The following is a 12,450-nucleotide window of genomic DNA, read 5'->3' as shown; positions in this document are numbered from 1 at the left end:
CAAAGGGTCTGAGGATCTCATCTCGGTACCTAATGGCAGTCAGGCTACCTCTGGCGAGCACATGGAGGACTGTGCGGCCCCCCAAAGAAATGCCACCCCACACCAGTCATGCTGGAGGATGTTGCAGGCAGCAGAACATTCTCCATGGCATCTCCAGACTCTGTCACGTACTCAGTGTGAACCTGCTTTCATCTGTGAAGAGCACAGGGCGCCAGTGGTGAATTTGCCAATCTTTGTGTTCTCTGGCAAATGCCAAACGTCCTCCACGGTGTTGGGCTGTAAGCCCAACCCCCACCTGTGGACATTGGTATGAGGGCCTGCCCTCATGGAGTCTGTTTCTGACCGTTTGAGCAGACACATGCACATTTGTGGCCTGCTGGAGGTCATTTTGCAGGGCTCTGGCAGTGCTCCTCCTTGCACAAAGGCGGAGGTAGCGGTCCTGCTTGCTGGGTTGTTGGCCTCCTCCACGTCTCCTGATGTACTGGCCTGTCTCCTGGTAGCGCCTCCATGCTCTGGACACTACGCTGACAGACACAGCAAACCTTCTTGCCACAGCTCGCATTGATGTCCCATCCTGGCTGAGCTGCACTACCTGAGCCACTTGTGTGGGTTGTAGACTCCGTCTCATGCTACCACTAGAGTGAAAGCACCGCCAGCATTCAAAAGTGACCAAAACATCAGCCAGGAAGCATAGGAACTGAGAAGTGGTCTGTGGTCACCACCTGCAGAACCACTCCTTTATTGGGGGTGTCTTGCTAATTGCCTACAATTTCCACCTGTTGTCTATTCCATTTGCACAACAGCATGTGAAATTTATTGTCAATCAGTGTTGCTTCCTAAGTGGACAGTTTGATTTCACAGAAGTGTGATTGACTTGGAGTTAGATTGTGTTCTTTAAGTGTTCCCTTTATTTTTTGAGCAGTGTATTATATTTCTATTGTTCTGAGATGCTGAGTGATGAGATCATTGTTGAGTAAGGCAAGCCCACACTTGGTTTCTTGTGTGTCCCAAATGGCTCCCTATATACTGCACTACTTTTGATCAGAGCCCATAGCAAAAGTACTGGGACACCTGCAGTACATCCTGTATAAACACTAACTTCCTTGACAAAAGGCTATCCAACAAGTTCAAATTAAACATTTTATGATACCTCGTGTAGGGATTTCAACGACACAAAAATTAGTTTGAACTCCTGGAAAGAGATCGGGGAGGTAGATGCGATAAAGAGGTTAATGTGTGTCGAGGACAGAAGGACGCTGGCGCACTTTCAACAAATCTGATCTAACAAAGTGTTGTTATTTTTGGTCAAATCTGTCATGGTTGATGTATTGTAACAGGCCCACAATGTGGTTACTAAAATTCAATTTGGATATATTTTGCTGCGTAACATTTAGAAGTTGTCCCTTTTCAGGTTTCGAAAAAGTGACTGCTAAATGCTAATTCCCATTCGTACAAGCTGGTAGAATAGCTAGCATACAGAAATCGATGGTGGTATTCAAAGTAGTTTTTAACTATAAGGCAGTTGATTGATGATGACATGAACATGTATTGGGGGCTGGCATCCATTCAAGTATTATACTCAGATTTTTACCTCAACATAGTGTGTGTAATACACATATAAACAATAGCCTGAATGTAGGCACATTTTGGGATGGAGATGCAGGTGGGAAAACTGCGCAGTCTTTTTACTTCGTGCTAATTTGGCTGATCTATGTCAAACACCGGGAAACATACTCCCAACATCTTAGAAGAGGTAAGGTATTGTCTTTTCACTTACCCAGTTGCTTGTAATTAGTTGGATGGCTATAGAGAGCCCTGAATCACTACGAGTGGTGCGGCGTAGACCAATTTATTGGATGCCCATGACAGCTACCCGAAGCGCAAGAAGTATGAATGCTCCGACATCTGTGGAGGCTGCATTCACAGTAAATGCTGTACAGACACTGCATATGTCGGATTGACCATGTAAAGCCTTTTAGGCATAAAAATGGAAGCTCCACCACTTTACTGCCTATACCTTTCCAGACTCAGATATGCCTAAATCCCACCCTATCTGTAAACACTGAAGGGCTAGGATGGGGGAAGTGGTAGGGAGAAAAATTCAGCCCAGCTGTCAGTTTCCTCTCAACAACACCCACCTGGCCTCGTTGACCATGTGCGTATCCCCGGTGCAGGTGAAGTCCTCAATGTAAGCGCCTGTCGTGCAGTTGATCAGCTTCCAGTCGGGCTTGCACACGTCCAGGAAGTGAGGTCGCAGCCGACCAATTGAATACTTGGCGATGTCAGTGAGCGATTGGCTCATGGCAGCCCCGAACACGAAGGTGCCGATGGCTTTGTAAACACTGGCCACATACATGTTGCTGAAAGAAGACTTTGATTTGATGCGCTTTAGATAGACTGAAAGGCACTCTCCAAAGACCATCTGTGAGGAAGGGAGGAGAGGAAGTAGAGGTTAGATCATACTCATCCCTTACAGCTTAGATTTACAAGTATTCAAGTCAAAAGTCACAATTTACAGGTATTTTTTTAGAAGAATGTCCATCTGAGTGAATATATTATAAAGGCCTAACAAGGATGTCCACGGAGAAACATGTCTAAAGTCAAATGAGTAAAGGCCTTTTTAAAAAGGGGAAATTATCCCAATGCAGATTGAGACCATTGTTGAGTGCAACAAATGTGTCATTTAAACATTGTGGGCGGTTGGTGAAGTGGTTCTTTTTAAATGTCAAATAAATAATGTGACAACTTTCTGACTCACACCTCTCTACCACACCGTGTGACAATGGACCTACTACTGTACTCTACTCTCAAGGAGGTGGGCGTTGACCTGATAACAGTTGACTGTTCCAACCATTTAAACCTCAAGGGTAATTACCACCATGACACAGATACCATCAAGTCATAACCTGAAAGCCTTTGTGAGTGAAGGAATGGTGGAGGAACTGTCTTGAGGATAGAGGGAGTCACCAACTTTCATTCATGACCTGTAAATGAGTTACAACCTGTGTGAGGGTTTCTACTTGCTGAGTACAATTACACTGGCTGACTGGAAATGTATGCGGACCATGTGAACCGTCTATTCCCATCAATTATAATGCAGCATGTGTCTGTTGCATGTCAATTTAATGGAACTAAAAAGGCTTTTTGATTTCGAACGCTGCAAAAGAAGGACTTGATAAGATTTGATAAGAGCCACAACAAGGCTGAGTGCCTCATTTTACCGGTATCTATCTGGCCCATATTCACAAAGTCTCAGAGTTAGGACTGATGATAGGATCAGTTGTCTTTTAGACAGGGGTTCCCAAATCTTTTCACTCGGGGGGCCTCCCTTCCAGCATTGGCGAACATCCAGCGCGTCATGTCTATTTCTACGGGCCCAAATATTGTTCATGACAGAAACTTCACACCCCTCTTGTTTGTGTAGAGAATTTTGCAGGTTTAAAGCTCATTTCCTGCAATTCTACACATTTTGTCATGGAGTGCAAAGAAAATGTTGCAGTTTTAAAGCAAATTTTCTTGCAATTCTATACATTTTGCCATGTCTAATGTGTATTCATGTGACACTTGAGTGACAAAAAAAAACAATATCTATTGGCTAAACCACCCCCAGAAAAAAAACAGTTGACTCTAAGGTATGCAATGACTAACACTACCCCATTTCTGAATTGCACCTTGTGCATTTATATGATTCCATAACACATATGTACTAAGCAAAAAAGTATTAAATCAAAATATATATATTTTAGATTTTAACACAGCTTTGCACACTCTTGGCATTCTCTCAACCAGCTTCATGAGGAATGCTTTTCCAACAGTCTTGAAGGAGTTCCCACATATGCTGAGCACTTGTTTGCTGACTTTCCTTCACTCTGCGGTCCAACTCATCCCAAACCATCTCAATTGGGTTGAGGTCAGGTGATTGTGGAGGCCAGGTCATCTGATGCAGCACTCCATCACTCTCCTTCTTGGTCAAATAGCCCTTACACAGCCTGGAGGTGTGTTTTGGGTTATTGTCCTGTTGAAAAACAAATTATTGTCCCACTAAGCACAAACCAGATGGGATGGCGTATCGCTGCAGAATGCTGGTCAAGTGCTCCTTGAATTCAAAATAAATCACTGCCAGTGTCACCAGCAAAGCCACAAAAGGGCTTTAATACAGACAGAAATACTCCTCTGCACTCTGTCCCCCCTCTGAAGATCCCGCAGGTGAAGAAGCTGGATGTGGAGGTTATCCCTGCCGGATGTGCGCCACCCATGCCGACCCTTCGGGCCCTCACCCCAGTTTGGGAACCACTGTTTTAGACCATGATGACAGGGGGACCTGATCCTAGATCAGCATTCCTACTCTGAGATGCTTTGTGAATACGGGCCTCTGTGCTTTGAGTTTAACTATCTAGAAACTCTCCAGGAAACGTACTAACTAGACCAGGGGCGTGAATCCGTATGTGCCATCGCGCGCTTGTTGATTTTGTACGTTCACGCCAAACGCGATCAGGACAAGCAGGTTGAAATATAAAAACAAAAACTCTGAACCAACTAAATTATTTTGGGGACAGGTTGAAACAAACATTCATGGACATTTAGCTAGCTAGTTTGCTGTTGCTACCTAATTTGTCCTGGGATAAACATTTGGTTGTTATTTTACCTGAAATGCACAAGGTCCTTTCTTTCCTGGATCTTTGTAGAATATTTTTACTCCCAACAATTAATCCACAGATAAAAAGGGGAAACCTAGTTAGTTTCAAATTATTTATCTTCTAGTCTTCTTCTGTGGACTTTATATGGCAGTTGGCAACCAACTTTGACTGGAGTGTGGACCTCAGTTCATCTTTCAATCACCCATGTGGGTCTACACTCCTAAAAACCAATGAGGAGACGGGAGAGACTTATAAAACCAAGTTATTTTTTGGCGCCTGGCTACGCATACGCTCGTGAGCAGTTTTGGATGAAATGATTGAATAACATGTGTAAATGTATTTAGCAAAGCTCGCACGGGCGGTGTGCTCAGCATGTTAGACAGTCAGAATACTGGCCCAGAGTCAAGCGATATCTCGGAAAGGCAGAGGGAGGGACAGTTTGGCCATTCCTATTGTATCGTTCAGATAGAGACCGAGTAGACTTATGGAGAGGTCTTCGCTACTGGGACTTTCACGGTCAACTGCCATGGTCTGATACGTTTGTGATCTAGGAGTACATAGAGAAGCAACTAGCAAGTGTTGGGGAGTTTTGATTTTTCAGTTCTCAAGTGATACTTTGAGCATCTCTAAAATATGCAGTTCAATTTACAAATCAGATTATTTGTTTGCTTGCTTTTGCAAGGAGCATGATGCTCCATTTATTTACTTTCACACAGTGTGAGAATGTAATTAATGAAGCCAAGTAGTTAAACTATATACACACACACATTGCTACAATGATGCATGTATAGCACACATTTATGACAAGCGCTAAGACTGGAAAAGGAAGAGAAAGTTATCTAGTGAACATAAAAACAGGTGCACTTACAGTGAGTACTGTGATGGGTATCATAACTCCACCTAACAACTGATAGGATATGGTGTCTTCTTTTAGAGGGTACTTGATTGAATCATCGTTACAGAAAAATCCACGTTTGAAGGGATTGTGTAGCGGTGTGAGTATTGCGAATGGCAGTCCAGCTAGCAAAAAGCAAAGAGAGAGAAAACAGAACAAGAGAAATCGGTTAGGGGAGTAGGCTCTAAACACCCTCCTTAACCCGCACCCATATAAAGTCAACGCACACCTGTCCGCATGCTTCCCAGCCCGAAACTGTTCGGTAGAGTTCGTGCATATGTTAAATGGCGACAGTGTGACGTTTTTGTTCGTTTTGGACTTCAGTGAGGTTTTTTGGAGCCTAAGTATACACCCCTTCATCAGTGACTGGTCAACAGTAGGGATTCTTCAAGAAAGTCTGTCATTCAACGAGGCATGACTCGCTTTTATGCACATACTGCACCAAACATCTTGGTTAGATGGGTTCAGTTGGTAGAGCATGGCGGGGAATCAGTATGGGAAAACGTATGCACTCACTACTGTAAGTTGCACTGGATATGATCGTCTGCTTATTTACATAAATATATAATATCTCTTTGGCATAAATGTCAATTAATGACAGATTTCTTGAGTTCGATTAATTCTGAGTATGCGAGCGCACTCGTTCGGTTCGGCTCCAGCCAAGCTGGAACATGCTGACGCCTTAAGACGGACAGGAAGAGAGGAAGGTCAAGACATATCTAAGTATACATTTAAACATCCCAGGCTGTCAGGAACATAAAGGAATGAAAAGTTTAAAACATTGTGGAGAGAGAGTTGTCATGGCAACAGTCCCTACTCACTCCCGTGGTGAAGAGATGGTGTTAATGGAAGAACAAACCATGCCCAAATTATTCCTCTGCACTGATTCACAGCCGTTTCGTGCTTGAGTGCAGTGGACTGGACATGCAATATGACAAGTCGTTGTCCATTCCACAACATCTCTCAATAGTGCTTGTTCTCTCTTCATCTCCCTCTCTGGGTTCATTTAAGGGCACAACAGGTCATCCTTTTGGAAGTGGGCGATTCCATGCCAACGGGAGGGGGCATCTCAGATTGTTCTGGCAATTCTCACAAAGAAACTTTATTAGGAGGAAGGATGTTTGACCTGCCTTTCTACATTTATCACAAACCATTTTTGGGGAAAATCATCAGTTTGAGGCCTTTTTAGACCTAAACATGCCTCCTATGAAAAATTACTTAGGATCCGTGAATCGTACAAGATACAGAAAATATATTGGTGTCATTATAATCCTTATAGTATGCCCTATGGAGTATTTCTAGGTTCTGAAATACTTCAACATGAAAAAAATATTCATATGAATATCTCAAAATTACCCTTTTTGGTTTTGTTCATTTAAAGATATCTTGTTTGGAACAATATACTCTACAAGAACATAACATTTCCAGAGGGGGCTCTCTGCTAATTCTGAAGTTCTGATACATTTTAGGAGCACCACCATCACCATGAATGTTAAATGGATTTAAACGGGATCTGCCTCTGCTTGTGATTTTCTGAATGTGCAATCCTAAAGGAGGGCTGTGATTGGTTAATGACCCATAACTTCAAATTCTATGTATAAAGTGAGTCATATCATTAAAAATACCAGAGAGCCCACTGGAAATGTGATGCGTTTGAAGAGTATATCGTTTCAAACAATATGTCTAAACATAAGCAAAATCGAAAATAGTATTTTTGAGATATTCATATTATTGTTTTAATGTTGAATAAATGTAATGTTAGAATTGGCATTTCAGAATCAAGACATACTCCATAAGTTGACGCACACAATAAAAGGTGTATAATGACACCAAGATGTTGTCTATGTCACGTAGGGTTCACATATCATAGTGTCTTAATGACACCAAGATGTTGTCTGTGTCACGTAGGGTTCACATATCATAGTGTCTTAATGACACCAAGATGTTGTCTGTGTCATGTAGGGTTCACATATCATAGTGTCTTAATGACACCAAGATGTTGTCTGTGTCACGTAGGGTTCACATATCATAGTGTCTTAATGACACCAAGATGTTGTCTGTGTCATGTAGGGTTCACATATCATAGTGTCTTAATGACACCAAGATGTTGTCTATGTCATGTAGGGTTCACATATCATAGTGTCTTAATGACACCAAGATGTTGTCTGTGTCACGTAGGGTTCACATATCATAGTGTCTTAATGACACCAAGATGTTGTCTGTGTCACGTAGGGTTCACATATCATAGTGTCTTAATGACACCAAGATGTTGTCTGTGTCATGTAGGGTTCACATATCATAGTGTCTTAATGACACCAAGATGTTGTCTGTGTCATGTAGGGTTCACATATCATAGTGTCTTAATGACACCAAGATGTTGTCTGTGTCATGTAGGGTTCACATATCATAGTGTCTTAATGACACCAAGATGTTGTCTGTGTCATGTAGGGTTCACATATCATAGAGTCTTAATGACACCAAGATGTTGTCTGTGTCATGTAGGGTTCACATATCATAGTGTCTTAATGACACCAAGATGTTGTCTATGTCATGTAGGGTTCACATATCATAGTGTCTTAATGACACCAAGATGTTGTCTGTGTCATGTAGGGTTCACATATCATAGTGTCTTAATGACACCAAGATGTTGTCTGTGTCATGTAGGGTTCACATATCATAGAGTCTTAATGACACCAAGATGTTGTCTGTGTCATGTAGGGTTCACATATCATAGTGTCTTAATGACACCAAGATGTTGTCTGTGTCACGTAGGGTTCACATATCATAGTGTCTTAATGACACCAAGATGTTGTCTGTGTCACGTAGGGTTCACATATCATAGAGTCTTAATGACACCAAGATGTTGTCTGTGTCACGTAGGGTTCACATATCATAGTGTCTTAATGACACCAAGATGTTGTCTGTGTCACGTAGGGTTCACATATCATAGTGTCTTAATGACACCAAGATGTTGTCTGTGTCACGTAGGGTTCACATATCATAGTGTCTTAATGACACCAAGATGTTGTCTGTGTCACGTAGGGTTCACATATCATAGTGTCTTAATGACACCAAGATGTTGTCTGTGTCATGTAGGGTTCACATATCATAGTGTCTTAATGACACCAAGATGTTTTCTGTGTCATGTAGGGTTCACATATCATAGTGTCTTAATGACACCAAGATGTTGTCTGTGTCATGTAGGGTTCACATATCATAGTGTCTTAATGACACCAAGATGTTGTCTGTGTCATGTAGGGTTCACATATCATAGTGTCTTAATGACACCAAGATGTTGTCTGTGTCATGTAGGGTTCACATATCATAGTGTCTTAATGACACCAAGATGTTGTCTGTGTCATGTAGGGTTCACATATCATAGTGTCTTAATGACACCAAGATGTTGTCTGTGTCACGTAGGGTTCACATATCATAGTGTCTTACAGGAGGCATGTATAGTTTTTAAATGTTTATTTAAAGGCCGATTATGGGCCACTTTCATCACGATTTCCCCCACTTTCATCACGATTTCCCCCACTTTCATCACGAATTTCTCAAAACATGTGATACAAATGTTTAAATGTCAAACATCATTCCTCCCAGTGAAGTTCCTACGTGAGAATTGCGAGAACAATCTGAGATACAGAAATATTTTCCGCTCCACTGGCGATGAATCGCCCAAGACGATTCACCTGGGTGTTAGTTACATAAGAAACTTCACAATAGAGTTTCACACTACATACATACACTACATACAGTAGGGAAACTGTATTAGCTTCAAACATGCTGTGAAAGAAGATTTTGTTTAACCATATATATATATATATATATATATATATATATATATATATATATATATATATATATATATATATATATATATATATATATATATATATATATATATATATATATATATATATATATATATATATATATATATACATACACACATATATACACACATATATACACACACATATATACACACACATATATACACACATATATACACACATATATACACACACACACACAGGTAAGACAATTAAGAAAATGTTTTCGTAGTTCGTAACAAACACAAAACTGTAAAATCCCACACTGCTAGCTCCACAACACACATTGACCCAAAGAAAGTAGGAACTGGACATGTCGAAAGCACCCCAAAAAAGTTGACATTAATTCACATTAGTATGCAAATACTCTCCACGACTGATCTACGAGGCTGTATTTCTGGATGTTATCATAGTCCGATCATGCTGCTGTCATCACAAAGGACCCCAGAACAGTCTGGCTGTCAAGGACAGAGGAGAAACTGGTCCAACACAGAGTCAAGTGACAGATTCACTCTCGCTTTACAGACCCACTGTTCGTTAGAGCGAAAGCTGCATTGTGAAGCACCACAGTTTGAAAAATGTTGCCACGCAACAGGTTGATGTGTACATATAAATAAATCAGTGTAAACCATAAATAGTCTTGTCCATGGGACTGGAGTGGAGATAGTAAACAGAAGCAGTGGGACTCCAGTAGAGTCTAGAGTCTGTGTACCTGTGAGTATCAGTAGTTCTCACACGCATAGAAAACCAACAAAAATTCAGAGAAGTGAGGGCATTTTGCCGGTCCTCAATTGTAAAAAAATAAATAAAATAAAAAATAAAAAGGCTATTAAATAGCCTTTTAGGAGTTAGGGTAATGGAAAATAGGATTTTGAATGGGAATCAATTGTTGGTCCTCAAAAAGTCCTCACAAGTATAGTGAGACATGGTTGTGTGTGTGTGTGTGTGTGTGTGTGTGTGTGTGTGTGTGTGTGTGTATCAACATACTCAAATCAGAGTGTTCCAGGAAAGTATTCCAGTTATTTTTGGACAGAGAAAGTAGACAGTGTTTGTTCCAAAGCCTATCAACAGGATCCTCAAGTTTTAATAACATCTCTAAACAGAGTGGTTAACGTAATTACACTGAGACTGATTTTTCACTTAAAATGTATGCCAAACAAAAAAAACTGATTTTAAAGTTGAACAAAACCATAAAAAAACTATGCACAAAGACTACTTAAGAATTGACACTGAACATTTGACAAAAACACATTTACTGGAAGAACTGTGCAGATGCTAAGTTTTGTAATAGAATTGAGGTAAAATCTCCCATGTTTCCAAAAGCTCTTAAATTTTGTATCTACTCCAAATTAAGATTTAACGATGTCTACAGAAAGATGAGGTTTTCACTGATGACATGACACATTGAAAAATAAAATCTCTTTTGGTTATTGAACTACAGTAAGTGAACTGGATTTACACCCGGAAACGGAATATCATCATGGGTCCCTAATCTGTAGAAATGTATAATTAGGGATATGGTGATGTATCCTAAACTGGTACACAAAAAGGTATAAATATGCAATATCCTCCTTTGCATATTTGGGTATTGTTCTACACACAGGCTATTATTTTAATGAGCTCTGCCCCAAACAAGACGAAATTTGAACCAATTATATATGTATTTTGTTTCTCAAGTAGGGGACATCAAAGTACAACACAGCACAGAACAGTAGAGTATAGTACGAGTACAGTACAGTAGACTAAATTACAGTATAGTTCAGTACTGTACAGTAGAGTTCAGTACTGTAAGAACCTCTACTGTACTTTTCTTTACTGTACTGAACTATACTTTACTGTGCTGCCCAAACTTGTAAATCCAACTGTGGTTTGTGACTACTATGATTTGTCATTGTAGCCATATCAAATTGCAGACATTTTATGTTACGGATTCCTCGGAAATTCCTTTACCGATTTGGTAAATGTTTTTAGTTTTAATCACTTAATAATTTATAAAAACACTGAACTAGTTGATAGTAGGGATGCACGATATATCGGTGAGCATATCGGAATCGGCCGATATTAGCTAAAAATGCAAACATCAGCCCGATGTCTAGTTTAACACCAATGTGCAAATGTCAAAGCTGATGTGAATACCTATAGAACGTAGGTACATGACGTAATGACGCTGCGTAAAATGTAGCGCTACATGTGCAACACAGCATTCCTAACCTAGCCCACAACGTCTGCTGTGTGGCTCGAGCAGTCAACAAGTCGAGCAGTCATTTGAAAGAGTAAGAACATTTCAGCGAGACAATTCAAAGGTGAAATCCATTAACGCCAAGATACTGGAATTCATTGCCCTTGACAATCAATCGGTCTCTGTTGTGGGCGATGTTGGCTTCCGCCGACTAGTCGAGCACCGGTACACGCTACCAAGTGCGCTATTTTTAAGATGTTGCCCTACCGGAGTTACACAGTAATATCGTCACTGCTATTAGCTTCACGGCTGACATTTGGACCAGCGATATCATGCGGAGTCTGACAGCACAGTGGGTCTTCGAGGATTTCGTACTGAGGAAAGTTGTTTTGATGCTCATGAATGTGCTGGTTGTCATACCGCTGCTGGCATTTGAGAACATGTTTGAAACATGGAAACATGAACACACTAGCAAGCGGGAGAGAAGGGCCTTGGTCAGGGAGGTGACCAAAAACCCGATGGTCACTCTGACAGAGCTCCAGAGTTCCTCTGTGGAGATGGTCGTCTTTCTGGAAAGTTATCCCATCTCTGCTGCACTCCACCAATCAGGCCTTTATGGTAGAGTGGCCAGACAGAAGCCACTACTCAGTAAAAAGGCACATGACAGCCCGCTTGGAGTTTCCCAAAAGGCACCTAAAGACTCTCAGACCATGAGAAATAAGATTCTCTGGTCTTATGAAACCAATATTGACCGCTTTGGCCTGAATGCCAAGCGTCATGTCTGGAGGAAACCTGGCACCATCCCTACGGTGAAGCATGGTGGTGGCAGCATCAAGCTGTGGGATGTTTTTCAGCGGCAGGGACAAGAGAAGAGTCAGGATCGAGGGAAAGTTGAACGGAGCA

General features: G+C 41.1%; 1 protein-coding gene across 2 annotated transcripts in view; it reads right to left on the bottom strand.

Moving 5' to 3' along the window:
* The window catches only part of LOC112219678 (phospholipid phosphatase 1), a 36,624-nt gene that overhangs the window by 5,702 nt on the left and 18,472 nt on the right, over positions 1–12,450 (bottom strand). The window contains exons 2-3 of one of the 2 annotated variants that reach the window (XM_024381156.2): positions 5,506–5,657; positions 2,139–2,422 (exon numbers count right to left, since the gene is read on the bottom strand). In XM_024381156.2, coding sequence (XP_024236924.1) covers positions 2,139–2,422; positions 5,506–5,657 — 436 coding nt within the window. The remainder of the gene's footprint in view (positions 1–2,138; positions 2,423–5,505; positions 5,658–12,450) is intronic. The other variant, XM_024381155.2, reaches the window with a different exon arrangement.

The sequence above is a fragment of the Oncorhynchus tshawytscha genome, linkage group LG20 (assembly GCF_018296145.1).
Source record: "Oncorhynchus tshawytscha isolate Ot180627B linkage group LG20, Otsh_v2.0, whole genome shotgun sequence".
In the NCBI taxonomy this organism is placed as follows: Eukaryota; Metazoa; Chordata; class Actinopteri; order Salmoniformes; family Salmonidae; genus Oncorhynchus; species Oncorhynchus tshawytscha.
This window is presented reverse-complemented; position numbering and strand designations above follow the sequence as displayed.